Source organism: Ostrea edulis, chromosome 2 (genome assembly GCF_947568905.1).
Source record: "Ostrea edulis chromosome 2, xbOstEdul1.1, whole genome shotgun sequence".
NCBI lineage: Eukaryota > Metazoa > Mollusca > Bivalvia > Ostreida > Ostreidae > Ostrea > Ostrea edulis.
This window is the reverse complement of record NC_079165.1, coordinates 47,664,728-47,681,311: the sequence shown is the minus strand read 5'-3', so window position 1 is coordinate 47,681,311 and position 16,584 is coordinate 47,664,728. Positions and strand designations below refer to the sequence as shown.

General features: G+C 34.0%; 1 protein-coding gene across 1 annotated transcript in view; it reads left to right on the top strand.

The window, feature by feature from the left end:
• The window catches only part of LOC130051451 (short transient receptor potential channel 7-like), a 37,671-nt gene extending 21,456 nt beyond the window's left edge, over positions 1-16,215 (top strand). The window contains exons 6-15 of the mRNA XM_056153390.1: positions 372-627; positions 2,461-2,600; positions 3,448-3,547; positions 7,194-7,345; positions 7,579-7,733; positions 9,060-9,255; positions 14,694-14,891; positions 15,315-15,419; positions 15,570-15,636; positions 15,851-16,215. Of these exons, the coding sequence (XP_056009365.1) occupies positions 372-627; positions 2,461-2,600; positions 3,448-3,547; positions 7,194-7,345; positions 7,579-7,733; positions 9,060-9,255; positions 14,694-14,891; positions 15,315-15,419; positions 15,570-15,636; positions 15,851-16,215 (1,734 nt within the window). The remainder of the gene's footprint in view (positions 1-371; positions 628-2,460; positions 2,601-3,447; positions 3,548-7,193; positions 7,346-7,578; positions 7,734-9,059; positions 9,256-14,693; positions 14,892-15,314; positions 15,420-15,569; positions 15,637-15,850) is intronic.
• The last annotated feature ends 369 nt before the right edge of the window (positions 16,216-16,584 follow it).

Below are 16,584 nucleotides of genomic sequence, written 5' to 3'. Positions count from 1 at the left end.
ATTGTGTGTCGTTTACGGTACTCTTGTTCTGCTGTTTTCTTGGGTGTACCAGACCACGAAATCAAGTGTTAAATGTAGTGAACGTTTGCTAATATGGAAAGACCGTGAAGAAGCTTTCCAGTATATTGCAAATGATTGAAATCATTATTTTGAGAGTTACATAAAAGTTCATACCCACGAAATTTGATGAAACAACAGCAACTAGTGTACCACACTGGCAAAGAGATAAGTAAAATTTTGAATAATCTGTGAAAATGTAGTTTTCGAGTAGCTTCTGGTTTCAGATCAATGTTACGTTCAGTGTGTAACTCGGGATCAAGTTGTAATTGACATTAGAATATATTTAACATCAATAAAATACTTTTCCACAGTTTACAAAATGGATGGAGATTCCGTGTATCCGGTTCATCGGCCATACACTATCCTTCCTAATGTTCCTGACGCTTATTTTGATTTCCACGTTAGCGGAGGGAATATCGGAGACAAACAAGCTCTCGTTTTTTCTCCCTACACACGAAAAGTATCTGTGGTACAAAAACCAAAGCAATCAACCTTTGCCAGAGGATTTTGCAATTCGCATCTACAGTCCGGATGTCATCACAATACTGTTATCTCTATGGATTTTTGGTAATGAAAATACACTGAAAGAAGATCAATGGTTTTTTTGCTAAAATAAATATAGATATATGAAAGGTGAAGATAACGAACAAGTGTTAAATCTTAATTCCTAAAAGGAATGCAAAATTAAGAGTTGGGCAAACACGCCCCCTGGATATACCAGAGGTGGGATCAGGTGCTACGGAGGAGTAAGCATCCCCTGTCGACCTGTTACACCCGCCATGAGCGCTATTCTTGACCAGGTAAAGTGTGCCAAGAACGGCCAAATAATCTGTATGAAACATGTCAGACAGCATTTGACCCAATGATCTGTTGTATTGACAAACTAGATCATTATAACGGCCATAGAATTTGCGAAATGCTGATTTTGAATGAGACTGTTGAAACCCATGTAACATCAAATTGTGTGTCAGTAACCAGGCTCGATTAAAAAATTAATCATACGCAGAACATGCTCTTGTGTATCGAATCGGTTATATAAAAAGCGCATGAAATTAAGAATTTATCACTTCTAATGTTTGATTGTACGTATCAATGATAATCACTTGGCATAGGCGGATCCAGGAATTTTGTCTAGCACTTGATCTTTTAGGTACTTTTCACAACCTCCACCTCTACCCCATTTACACCCTTTGCTTGTGCACATAACATCATAGGGGAAATCTTGAGATAGTTTTATAAATGAAAATGTTAAGTTTATTTGCTGCTTGTTTTCAAAGTTCTAGTCATTCTAATCGCCATACTCAGATCTAATTTCGCATTGAAATAAAGAAAAAGCTGATTTAAAGGTTACTCCCCCAGCCTCTAATCCCCCAGAAGCTATTGGGTAAATGGTGCAAAATCCTGGATTCTGAGCATTTGCTGGCACTTCTTTTTCACTTTCAAATTGGTTACGTCTTAAACAAAACAAAACTGTATATACATGTACTTTTTAAAAATTCTTAAGTGATACTTGTATCTGACGAAAATATCGTAAATATATATCAATGTGTCGTCTTATTTATCTTAGAATTAAAGGATACAATGTTGTGGATAATTTTGAATGATGTATTTACATGTAAGTATCCACCTTTCATATAATTTTGACTCAAAGAATCGTTAAAATTGAATAACTGTTAAACTTTTTTGTCCACAAAATAAGGGGGGTGTCCCAAGGCACTTGTAACATTAACGGTAACAGCACATTAACGGTAACAGCAATATGGGCACTGTACCAGTGAAATAGCATTTGAAAAGGACAGTTTTGTTCATGTGTGTTTGATAAGTTTCATATGTTAATCGTACTACTGGTACCATACGTTACTTATATTTGACCCTTCACCATCGGGTCAATGAAGTTTTTATGCCCCCGTAATGGGAGATTCGGGAACATATAGTTTTGGCCTGTCTGTTTGCCCCTGCCCATATATAACTTTTGAATGGATGATGATAGGGCTTTCACTTATCACATGTGTATTTTCTTGTAACTCCTTTGATAACAATTCATATGACATTGTGGCCTTCATCTTGGAATTAAACTACTTTTGAAAAACTTCAACCTAGGCCTTTATTGTTGAATGGTTAGTGATAGGGTTTTCATATTCCACATGTGTATTCCTTTTGACTAGACCCTTTTAGGTAACAAATTTTATTACTTCATGACCTTGAGCTTGGAGTTTGACCTACTGTTGAGCCAAATTAACTTAGGCCATAACTTTATGAGTTAGAAGTGATTAGGATTTCTTATGTGTATCGTTTTTGACAAGACCTTTCTTTTAGTACCAAAATGTGTTTGACCTACTTTTGAAAATCTTTAACCTACTTTTGAATTGTTTAGTGATATAATGGCTTCTATCTTTACAGGGATGTTATTGCAAGAAACAAAACAGGTTTATAGTGATGGATTTACAAGCTATTTTGATTCCTTGTACAACTATATGGACGTCGCTGTTTTAACGTTGTATATTACTTCTTTCACCCTGAAATATCTCAGCATCATGAAAGTAAGTACATTTTGTTCTGTATTTTGGAATATACTTTTCATCGAAAAATTGTTTTTGATATTATGCTTGCTTAAAACATATTCTTAATAAATTTAACCATATTAAATGTACATGTAAGTCTCCCGCTAGAGAGTAGGGTTGTTGCAAACCACCGCAGAGACGTCAAGTGAAACTTAACAATCGATTCACACAGCTTAATAAAGTGAAATGTCGCCAACTAACAAAAAGTCGTACAATCAACCAACCAACAATAGTCATGTACATGTACAGGGGCGGATCCAGGAATTGCGGTTACGGGGGGCGCCACTTTATGAGGCAGGGGGTCCAGGGGGCGAAGCCCCTAGAAGCTCCTGGATTTTACAGATTTTATGGGGCTTGAAATATTTCTCCTATTTAGTCATTTGTACTATTTTCTATCATTTTAATAAGGTGAAATTAATAAAATGACCCAAATTTTAAGGGGTTTTTTTTGAAAAAATTAAGTTCTCCCAATAAAGTAATTCAAGAAATCAAAAGATTTTAAAGTTCTCCCAATAAAGTAATTCAAGAAATCAAAAGATTTTGTCATTTACTTTTCCGGACGTTGAAGAAATTATTGCTTCTTTTATCGTTTAGAACATTTTCCGAAACAAGATTTTACCTTTTTTGAAAATTTTAGGGGCGCGCGCCGGCTGCGCCCCCTGTAAATCCGCCACTGATGTATATTTAATGTTCTAGGTTTGCTAATGAAAATAGCAATCCCTTCATCAAGCACTGCTAAAACAGGTTTAGATACCAATGGTTCGCTTGTTTCATGTCTTCAAACCTTGATATAGAATTTTCATATGGCAAGCTTTATTTATTTTAGACTAGAATGGCTCTTACCTACTTCGAGAATACCACATCTTGGCAATGGCTACTTTATGGCCAACAGGACGCTGGCAAGCAATTATACTGGATAATTGCAGGCAAGAATAACCTTATTTACAGAGTACCTTAATATCAATGTATCATATCTTCCACTGATTGAGAGTATGCTGGTTTTACCATTGTTGTCTGTCTGCGCCTATACATTGTATTTTCCATGCTTTGGGGCAAATGTCTTTAATCCGAGCCTGGCGATGCTTACAATCAAAATCTGAACACGATCCCTATCGATTTTGGACTGAAACATATGTATCGTATAGAAATGAGATGGAGAAAACTTGCCTTATTTAATAGGTTCTTGTGAGTGGTATACAAAATAGCGAAAGCTTTACCTTCGGATGTTGCGAATTCATTTTTATCATTGCATCACTAACATGGACTCCAAAATTGAGAACGATTCATGTAAAGCAGTGACAAGTTTGAAAAGGATTTATGTAATAATGGTAACGAATCAATGAGAAAACATCATCTCTTGTTGTGATTTTACATTTCAAACAATACCTTTCTTTCTCGAGGACAATTGCATGCAGTTTTCTCGGATTGCATTATCGCTTATTTGAGTTTTGCAACATTTTGTGCTATGTTTTTTGCTCACCTAAGCTGAAATCTCAAGAGAGCTTTTATCTGTCGTCTGTGTATGTCCTTTATCTTTTACATTTTCATCTTGTATTTCTAGAACCACAGCGCCAATTTTAATCAAATTTGGTACAAATCATACTTGGGTAAAGGTTTCCAGTCTTAAATGAAGGACCATGCTTCCTTCAAAGGGGAGGTAATCAAGAAAAGGCAAAAATAGGGTGGAGTAATTAATTATTTCTCTAATGAACCACTGTGCCAGAAATATCGAATTTACACGAAAGCTTCCTGACATTAGCGTAGATTCATGTTTGTTCAAATCATGGTCCCCTGGGTTAGGGTAGGACTACAAAAAAGGATTAAAGTTTTACATGAAAGGTAAAGATAACGAACAGTGATCAATCTCAGAACTCATATAAGCAATACAAAATAGTTGGGTAAACACAGACCCTTGGATACACCAGAGGTGGGATCAGGTGCCTAGGAGGAGTAAGCATTCCCTGTCTACCGGTCACATCCGCCGTGAGCTCTATATCCTGATCAGATAAACGGAGTTATCTGTAGTCAAAATCAGTGTGCCAAGAACGGTCTAACAATCGGTATGAAACACGTCAGACAGCATTTGACCCGATGATAGGTTGTATTGACGAACTACTTCGTTGTAACGACCATAGAATTTGCGAAATGCCGACTTTAATAGAGACTGTTGAAACCCCTGTACCATCAACTTGCTTGTCAGTAGCTTGCTTCGATTTAAAAACTGACCATACGCAGAAGTTCTTGCGTATCGAATCAGTTGAGAGATATAAACACCATATGCAGGTGATAATGGAATATTGCTACATAAATATGGGAAGTTGACGATGGAGAAGCTGAAATCATCCCGTTTGTCATACAGTTGAGTTGTCAGTTTGCCGTTAATGTCTACTTTCAATAAAATATCTAAGTATGAAGTGGACGACTCTGTGGTGTCTTTTATTTCAAGCTCACAGGGATATATCGAATCGACATATGAATGGAAGTTATATATGGATGAAAAGGAAAATCATCTAAGAACAGCAGCACCATAATTAGTCATATCATAAGGCAAGCAACCACGGGTAATGGAGATTCAAATTACGACCCTCGGGGTGTGTTGCGGCTGCAATAGGATGGCCAACGTTTTATATTAGAATTTAAAGGGAAACATAGTTAAAATATTCACTTCAACAACAGCAGGGCCGTTATTAATATGCAATCATCTTCAGGTAATTCAAATTAAAGTTTGTTCACATCAGGGGACCCGGGGGTAGGGTGGGACCACTATAGAATATGAAAGATATAGGAAATGATGAAAACAACATTCTGTTGAAGAGTAGCAGTGCCGCATAACTTCATATAAAAATGCAAATTTTATGGATTCTAGTTTGTGTAATTCAAATTATTTAGTGTTGATCAAATTTAACATCAGGAATATCTTCTTTTTTTTTTTAAAAAGATCTTCATCTCCAGAGCAGCAATGGCATTTGTGTCAATCTGGTATTGAAACATCCCATGTTGTATGAATTTACGTTCAGTTATGTCGTGATTCTTTGGGGATAGGTTGTGAGCACAAAATGTGGTCCAAATTTTTCATGGAAAGAAAGATTTAGCAAAATATCTTGAAAAATCACAACAGCTGAACAAAAGCAAGCCAGGTGACTCAGGTGAGCAATGCTTCATAAGGCCTTTTGTTTTTAATTCTTACTAGTCATAGTCTCAAGGATAGCTCTTTTTGTCTGGGTTTACCCAATGTTTACATTGACGACTTATAAAGGAATGATATTTCGTTATCGGTCGCAGGAACGGTCTATCTACATGTATTTCTGGTTGTGTTAGAAAGTGAAAATTTAGGTATAATACATGTAATTTCTTATCGATCCGCGATATCATATATGAAAGTTAAAAGTTTTGATAACTGTAAAGAATATGATTTGTATTCATTATTAAACAAAATCATGCATTCACGATTTTATACGAAGTTCTTACAACTAGTACATCCCGGAATGACATGTATACAATATAGAAGCAACACATTATGAGTTTCCATATATCAATTAGATAAAATTGATAAAAATAGAAGTTATTTTGGTTTGAATATGCTACAACTGCAAACATTTATATATGTATATTTCGGCAAATCGTTGCCTTGTTTAAAATCTGCAAGGTACAAATCAGAGTTGTAGACATGTACAGTACAGCCAGACCAGCAAATACCATCGCCATCATCACGTGATCTAGATCCAGGAGTATATCTTGCCGTTGCAGTATATTTATAAATTATATGACACATCAAGCACATTTTCTTACCGGTAGCATGTTTGGTTTCTGCAGTATTGAAACTCAAAATCTAATAATATTCATGTTTTGCATCCCATCATGATGGTACTACAACATTTCATAATCAATTTAGCTGTCTTAAGCATGGGCTGGTTCAGAGGGGCGTTGAAACAATCTGAGAGACAAGAGGTTTATTAACCGCTTTTAGATCCCCAGTTCGCCCCGGTAACGTCCCGTGTTTAATAAAAGTAATAGAATTTTCAAGTAAACATTCTGCTGTTTAATTTGGATATTTTAAACTTGATCCAGTCATGTTTGATAAGACTGTCGACTCCCTGTGTCTAGGATCTTTTATAAAGATCTTTTGCGGCGCACCTGCTGAATTTAAAATGATTTGCATACATGCAAACTTATCTAATACTGAAACCTGATACTTTTTTTTGAAAACTCTCAAGTGCTCTTGCATATATTAATGTTTTAAAATGAGTATTCAAATTGAATTGTTTCATGATTTTCTTTCTAATTTTAAATACAATACATGTACTTCATATTACAATTTCCATATGTTTCTTTGGAACTAGTTTACAATATTTAAAATTTTGGCGGCCGATTTTATGCTTTGCATCAAAATTATCTTGTCAGAACATGAGGTTGTTAGGTAAATATATACAACCACCTAGGAGAGTTTGGTAAATGTATAGAACGACCTAGATTATTAACTCCATAAATTTAGTTTGAAGTCTAATTTGTTTTGTTAAAATACAAATATAGTATGTATCAATCAAAATATTTCGTTTTATTTTATCATTGCAGACCGGCTTTACTGGGACTCCCTTGATCCACATAATGTAGCAGATGGCCTGTTTGCAATGGCGAACGTCATCAGCTTTTGCCGCGTGACACACGTATTACACGCTTATGAACTCTTTGGACCTATGCAGATATCCTTAACAAGAATGATTGGGGTATATACAGCATTAGTATATTAGAAGGAATTCCACATACATGTACATACGCATACACAGAGAGAGAGGGATAAAAAACAAAAAGAGGAAAATGTTATAAGAAAATATAAATTTCCTCGATAGAAAGTCATCATTACTTTGAAATGATATCATATACTGTTTAGGAAATTCTCAAATAGATTGCATACTTACAGATATTATGCTTTGTTCATTTGTGTCTGTTTTCCCCTTAGGACATTCTCAAGTTTGCAGTTATATTCTTGGTTGTCTTCATCGCATTTCTGGTTGGTTTACACAATCTATACTGGTATTACCCCAAAGAAACTAGAAGATACATTGAATTTGTCCCAAACAACATTACAACGTCGGCAGAAAAGGCATTTGGCTTGTAAGTACATATGTTTTATTTACAATGCAAGATATAAAGTTAAAGATATTTCAAAGGCATGTACAATAAAACATTAGTTAATTACGTTGCATTGTTCAGCACCATACAATATAACGGATTTCAAATAGTTCACGGATTTAGAATTGTTGAATAAATTTTGTTAATACAATCAATGCAAAAAAGGGTTAGTTTTATGTGATAGAAACTAAATATTTTCCATCTTTGAAATACAACACAAACCACTAAATCATGATAGTACTGCAATTTTCTCTAAAAATACAATACAACCCAGTATTTTCATATCACATTTGTGTTAAGATGTAATTGGTGTGCTCTCCTTCTATTCTTAAGGAGCTGATTGTATATGACCTTCCGTGAAAATATATTGATCAATGACTCTGAGTGATAGTCATTGACTCTCTTCGATTGTTTTCTTCACTAAATCAGGTAGAAATTTGATCACAGAGAATTCAGTCCATGCATTAATTATATAAGACATAGAGTATTTAGCCTAATACACTGATTGCCTACATATAGTATTTATCTCATGATCTCTGCCTTCAGCTAATCACATTCAGTACCTTCTTTACTTCTGAACTCTTCACTGCCGTGTATCAGTGTTGTACAACCCTCAGAAGTGTATATCGATTCAAACACGGTGTTCGTGTATTTTGTTAGACGAAAGTGTCTGGCTAATAGTCTAGATTTGGTTTGGAATCTTTTCTCTATGATATTGTTTGACGTTTGAATATTTGTGACTGCACTTTATATAGTATAGAAGCCAAATCAATGAACGCAAACACATTTTCATATTGTCATTCATATCAAATACTCATTCTACTGTTCACTATGCAGCATGTTCTTATGGTATGAAGAAACCTGGAATCTTAATTCTAACTAACTTGAAACTTATACGTGCTGCTTGCTTGAATTGCGTAATACATATTTGAATAAATGACTAAATTTGGTTCGTCGTATGGAAACGTTGAATACCAGTCTAAATATAAAAACATGTCCATGTGGAGGACAAAGCGAGCATGCTCACCGTGATATCACAACATAACTGGACATATTCACGTCTCCTTGCAATTCTGCTTTCTCTATTAGTTATCTAGATAAGTAAGTGTGATTTAACATGCACAAATACTTTCTTCACTTCCTTGTAGACATTCATTTTAATAAATGATGATAAAATGTTACTAAAGCTCACACCTGTATTCGTTAAAGCACTGTAGTATTAATGAAATTGTCTCTCTGTGAAACCTAAAGTAATAAAACCTGATTACCTGAAATTTTGACAATATCTATATTTTCTTGTCTTTACAGTCCCACGACATTTCACACTGTTTTCTGGTCGCTGTTTTCATTGGGTGAACCAACAGTAGTTGAACTTGGTTCGTTCAATCATTACTTCACGCAGAATGTCGGTTACTGGATCTTTGGAGCCTACAACATATCCACTGTTATTGTTCTGCTAAACATGCTGATCGCAATGATGTCGAGATCGTTTGAAAAAATACAGGTAAACATTGTTTTAACCATGTGAATCATTATTCGCAAGAAACATCTTGCCGCAAGCTTCAAAGAACAGCCGCAGATAATTTATTTCATTTCACCGACTGTATAAAATGTCAATTTTGCATGAGAACAATTATCAATGATGCAGATTTATTTCATCATATATTAAAACGTAAAAATTGGATCCCCTATTGTTGTCTTATCTTAGAATCTGCACTACCTGACGATGCTTGATGAGACGATTTCCCCATATATTACCATGTAAAACTTTGTTCCCCTATTGAGGCCCCACCGTACCCTCCGGGGCCATGGTTTGAACAAACATGAATTTGTATAATCTGTGGATGCTTATAATTACATACATGTATTAATGACTATAAACATGACACTGTTTCTCCAAAGAAAAAGTTTTTTCCTTACATGTTGTGAACCCACCATACCACCGGGGCTATAATTTGAACAACTTGAATCTATGCTATATGAGGATGCTTGTAAATCAATATGGCCCCTGCTGTTCTGGTGTATAACCAATATATCCCTGGGCGTAATACAAAACGCGACTTCTGCATGTTTGTTGAAAGCGCTTTCTTGTACTATTCTATATCTCAATTAAATTACACACCCTTTTGTTAAACCTTTACCTAGGAAAGGGTAAACATAAATGATTTCATGAAAATTTTAAATGAATATTTGTGAAAATTTTATATGAATATCTGTAAAAATTTTGAAAGATATAACTTATTCGAAACTATCCTTGTTTTAGTGATGCCGAACAACTTAATTTAATCCCAGACGAACATCGAAACGATTCTTATTTGATCAGGATGGAATACAAAAAATGCTTTAACAAACAAAATACATTTATGTCCTCCATTTATTTTTTGATTTCCCAATATTGCATATAACTCCAAAACGTATTATTTCCAATTCCATCTTAAACCTGTAGCTTTGTTAATTTTTTACCTTTGAAAATAACTACATCAGTTTGAATGAAAAAATGTCATTTATTAATTACGAACTTAATAAACTACTACAAATCAATTACATTACTACATGTAATAGGGAGATCCCCGACAAACATAATCCGACTTATTGAGAAAATGCTATGACAGACAGTGGGATCTCCCTAGAACTATATTACATAAGAATGTATAAGTATAAAAACATGTTAAAGCACATAAAAAATTCGGGGATCACCGGGTAACACATTTACACACAATAGTAAAAAAACAATGGCAGGGTGATCTCCCCTTGATGTAAAAACCAAGAACATGTAAAAATTAAGGTGGCATATACAAAGTTCTAAAATACATTTTTATTAAGAATCATCAAGATATAGGGCTCACGGCGGGTGTGATCGGTCGACAGGGGATGCTTACTCCTTCTAGGCACCTGATCCCACCTCTGGTATATCCAGGGGTCCGTGTTTGCCCAACACTCAATTTTGTATTGCTTATAGGAATTTGGCTGTTTATGGCCCTTTAAAGCATCATTTAATCAAACGTCCTGTACATTCTATAATAATAAATTGGAGATTTTGGTTTTACCCTAGAAATATTATAGCAACTTTAATAGTTTACTTTAATAAAAATTTATATCCTTTGATTCACTTTACTACATACTTTGGTTTGCTGTGGTAAAAGTTTTAATACGATAGATTATCAAAGTAAAATTTTAATACTTCTGCTTTTACATTTTATATCTGAGTAGAGTAAAACATATTAATGAAATAAACATTGATGCTGCACTGAATGATTTACAATAATAGTTAAAACTCTGATTTAGATATTGTAAAATCTTAGATACACTGGTTACGGAGGTAAGAACTCTGATTTAAATATTGTAAAATCATAGATACACTGGTTACGGAGATAAGAACTCTGATTAAAATATTGTAAAATCTTAGATACACTGGTTACGGAGGTAAGAACTCTGATTTAAATATTGTAAAATCTTAGATACACTGGTTACAGTGGTAAGAACTCTGATTTAAATATTGTAAAATCTTAGATACACTGGTTACGGAGGTAAGAACTCTGATTTAAATATTGTAAAATCATAGATACACTGGTTACGGAGGTAAGAACTCTGATTTAAATATTGTAAAATCTTAGATACACTGGTTACGGAGGTAAGAACTCTGATTTAAATATTGTAAAATCATAGATACACTGGTTACGGAGATAAGAACTCTGATTTAAATATTGTAATATCTTAGATACACTGGTTACGGAGGTAAGAACTCTGATTTAAATATTGTAAAATCTTAGATACACTGGTTACGGAGGTAAGAACTCTGATTTAAATATTGTAATATCTTAGATACACTGGTTACGGAGGTAAGAACTCTGATTTAAATATTGTAAAATCTTAGATACACTGGTTACGGAGGTAAGAACTCTGATTTAAATATTGTAATATCTTAGATACACTGGTTACGGAGGTAAGAACTCTGATTTAAATATTGTAAAATCTTAGATACACTGGTTACGGAGGTAAGAACACTGATGATTTGATTTACTTTTGTGATAGTTTTAGCACTAGAATGTGATACCATATACCGGTAAATAAAATCAAAGTTTCGTTTCATTCACCTGATTTATAACACAGAAGAAATTGAAGGCCCTTGCTTACTTTAGTGGTAAAGATTAACACTTACCAATAAGCGCAAATGATCATTCCTGATAAAAGCTTTTGTTTCAGCCAAACTTTACGTGTTTATTCAATTGGTGAATGGCTTATTCCAATAAGATTAGCCTCGTTAGAAATGGAATATTTTAGATAAACACTTCCCATTGTAGATTATATATAATTTTTTCAAATTCTTGTCCTCAAGGCCATTTGAGTCGATAAATAGATTTTAATCTTTTAAATCTTCGAATAGTCAAATTGAAATCCAAGCATGGTAATGTTGTGTGGAGAATCAGGATTGCAATGTCCAGACACAACTTTTGATTTATTGTGTAAGAGGCTCAAAAGTGAATGAGTGTTCTCTCAGAGATGACCGATAGTCAGGTGATGCTATACAGCATACAGCAGTTGACTTGTTTGTCCATCAGATCTAAGTTAGAGTTATTTATACCATGAATCCCTTCAACATTCTCTTATTTCATGTTACCATGTTGATCGAATGCAATGGTTTAGCATTTGGAATCAATATTGTAGGAAATGGAATTTTTAAAGGTTTTGGTATTGGGTCTATTTAATTAACATAATGGGATTTAAAGGTTTTGTTATTGGGTCCATTTAATTAGGGTCCCGCATGAAATGCGGGAAGCCCTATAGTAATCACATTGTCCGTCTGTCCGTCAACACTTTCTTTGTGACACGATAACTAAAATAGTTTTTATCGTACATTTTTCAAATTTTGTACAGAAATACTTTACAATAAGAGGAAGACACCTATAGATTTTGGAGTCATGTCAGTTTGTCTGTTTGTATGTCATCATCTTTCTTATGACCATATCTATTTACCACTGTCTAAGGGAGATAATTCAATTTGAATTTTGATATACATTGTATTAATATAGAAAATTTACAAAAATAACTCTACAACGTTGTGTATGTTTGGTTTTTTTTAATGTGATGTAAAAAAAAAAAAAAATACTTGATGTTACATGTATATTAAATTAAAACACGTCATTCCCAATCAACAACTTTCGATCGGGATCGGAATACGAAATAAAATTTCTTATATTCGGTTGCAAATTGAAACTGCTTTAAGGAATTGGATTATGTAGTAATTGCACGTTACACCTTAGAGAACTGTTCCTTTTAATAAAGAAAGTCACAAAATAGATACAAAATTGAGTGTACCTTATTCATTACTTTTACCGAGCTTTCGTCGGTAAAAATCTCGAAATGGCGTGTTTCACTGCGCTTGTTGACGGTAAGGTTCACATTTTCTACGCGAGTATTTTGACATTTACTTATGAATTTTTTTAACGCATACATGGTATGTCTCGGAATGAAAACTTTCTTACCTATGTGTGTAAAGACATATTCTATAGATTTCTATTTTTGAAAATGTAGAACACTTTCATCAAATGACAATGTGTTTGAAAACGCTTAGAGCCCCAATGTCAGAATTTCCTTTTCCAAGACATCTATATGTCAAATTCGTTGTCGCTGCGATGCAGCTAACCACAAAATCAAACTCAGTTTCCAAGTTTATTGAAGAATATGGTGAAAAGCTGCAAGATACAAACAAACAAACATGTACATAAAACCAGGGACCTATATACTAACAATTGCCAACTATTTGACTTAACAACCATCTGAATGTTATGCAAACACATAATTGTAATACTGAATTAATAGTAAGGAAATCACATATATTAAACTACACACATGTACCAATGTGAATTATACACAGTGAATTCAGAAACTTCTATTTATAGAAACGAGTTGACATACACAACCTAAATGCACAAAAAAGCGTATGACACCTATTGCAAAATGATTATACAAGTTCAAATAAATCATTTATAAATGCTCACAGTGTGTTCTCGGCCAGATAATGGACAATCATGGGTAAACTGTTGCTGCAAATGTGCGCGGCATCCTGCGCCAGCATTGGATAATAATTGTATTATATAAACCAAAACCGTAAACCCACAAATATCAGGCTACGTATTAAACAAGTTGTACTTCAACCAATTCGTGAACACAGCATTCATAATCCTTTTCGAATAGTATGTACCATATTTTGTACCAGTTATCCATTTTGAATCCCCCATTACAATGAGATTTAGTTGCACTGCTGTGTTTGAGTGGATGAGTGTGTGTCAAACAGAAGTAATTTAAATTTGTATTAGTCTCTCATAAATATGCTTCATGATTCCTTTTTCACAAATGCATTCCAATATATCTTTGAATATTATCAATTCTAACACATATACCAGCCCCAAACATTGCTATATCAAATACAGAAGTCACTTTCTTCTAATAACCCTCAGCGGGGCCCTTGCTGACTGTGTCAGTTTTCTAGTTAACATAATGGGATTAATAGGTTTTGGTATTGGGTTCATTTAATTAATATAATGGAGTTTAAAGATTTCGGTATTGTGTTCATTTAATTAACATAATGGGATTTAAAGGTTTTGGTATTGGGTTCATTTAATTAACATAGTGGGATTTAAAGGTTTTGGTATTGGGTTCATTTAATTAACATAGTGGGATTTAAAGGTTTTGGTATTCGGTTCATTTAATTAACATAGTGTGATTTAAAGGTTTTGGTATTGGGTTCATTTGATTAACATAATTGGATTTAAAGGTTTGATATTGGGTCCATTTAATTAACATAATGGGGTTTAAAGGTTTTGGTATTGGGTCCATTTAATTAACATAATGGGGTTTAAAGGTTTTGGTATTGGGTCCATAGGTGACAGGGTTTGCCATCAGCGGGTATATAATGTTTAGCAAATACATTCATATTCACAGGAAGAAGCTGATACTGAGTGGAAGTTTGCAAGAAGTAAAATTTACATGGAGTTCATCAAAAACAACAACGAGCTGCCCGTTCCTTTTAACATCTTTCCAACTCCACGATCTGTCTGTAAAATGTTTGAATCTTGTTGCTGTAAGAGGGAACAAAATGAAACAACACAGGAGATAGAGAATAACATGACGGATGCAGGGGTAAGTTATCAAGGCACACTTCCTGAATGTATATGTATCAATTATTCATAAAGACAATATAGATTATCCATCAGTAGTTTCCAAATAGTTTTTCAGATTTTAAAACTTCAATTGTGGTCGTTAAAAATAAATCGGAAGAAAGAAAATTATATGATAAAGTGTCATTGAATGATTTCAAATACTGGAAGTACTTTCTCAAGACAGAGAACGTAAACGGCAACATTTATCACTGTTCGTTATCTTCACCTTTCTTATAGCCAAAAAGGTATTACCGTTAGTCATATTATAGCCAAAAAGGTATTACCGTTAGTCATATTAATGAAATTAAACTGAGTAAGAACTAAATTAAATTCAAAATTTAAGAAAGAGTCATCAATACATTAATTGAAAGATTGTAATATATGTTAATCTGGTAATCTACAGAAGTTTAATACACCACAAAAGAAGACTCTCGTACAGAGACTGACTAACGGCTTCATGAGAAACGATTCAAAAGGAAGTGATCACGATGAAAAACTTACCTACACGGTATTTATATCTTGATTAGAAATAAGATATTAGTAAAACCAGCTATTTATCAATGGAGAAATCATCAGTTTATAGTTGATGGTATTAATGCATAATAATATAGCCCCACACACGAAATTGTAATGAATGATTTGATATGTCTGTTCACAGAAAGTAATGAAGAGAATTGTGAAACGCTTTGTGTTCGACATGGAAAGAGATGTAGAGAATAGAGATGGTATGTTTATGTTAACTTCCTTCGATAATGTAGCTGAAATCAATTAAATAAAGTAGGAATACTTTTGAATTTAGATACTACTATAGAAATAATGTTTTAAGTAATAAAGGATTGTACGATTGCTGCCTCTACGTAAGAAAAAAAATCTCAAATGGGACAAATCAAAAAGCATGTCATTGCAATACATATACCATCTGCATTTTCTTTATTTCAGCGGAGCTTGATGAACTGAAGCAAGACATATCTAGCTTCAGATACGAGATTTTGAACCAAATGCAGCAAAAGAAAAAGCATCTCAAATTCGTGGAATTCAAAGTGCAAAAATTAGAAACAAAACTAGATTTCCTTCTTCAGCAACAGAGAAAAGTTCTGCAGAAAATCAATCCTGATGTATTAGAGGATCTTCCCGAGGAACCAGAGGAGACGAGAACCCCAAGCAGACGTTCAAGGATATTCGATAGCTCTTATTGGTCAATTGATAGCGCTTCGTCTGCAGATGAACAGTTTGCAGGAAGTGAAGGCATAGAAAATGAGAGTGATGGCACAAAAGAAGATATCTCAAGGAACCTGGAAAAATAAACGGATACGAATGCAGAATAATGATCTTAGCTCACCTGAGCTGAAGGTTCAGGTGCGCTTATTTGATCAAGTGTCTGTTCGTCTGTTTATTTAGTAATTCTTCTGAAAGTCCTGTCCAGAACAAATATGCTGCATATGTTAAATTAAACCTTACCAGGACACCTCGAGTCTGAACGGGGCCACATAGTTTTACACAGAAATATATAGAAACGTCTTGTGAACATTTTCTTTTCAAGAACAAATTCAATTGTCAAATTAATATGCAAGTATAGTAAAGTACTGTAGATTAATTTTGATCCCACCATGATCCCAGGAGTCTAACCTTCATGGCATTCTTTTTAAAAATCTTTATAAGGAGCAAATATGGTA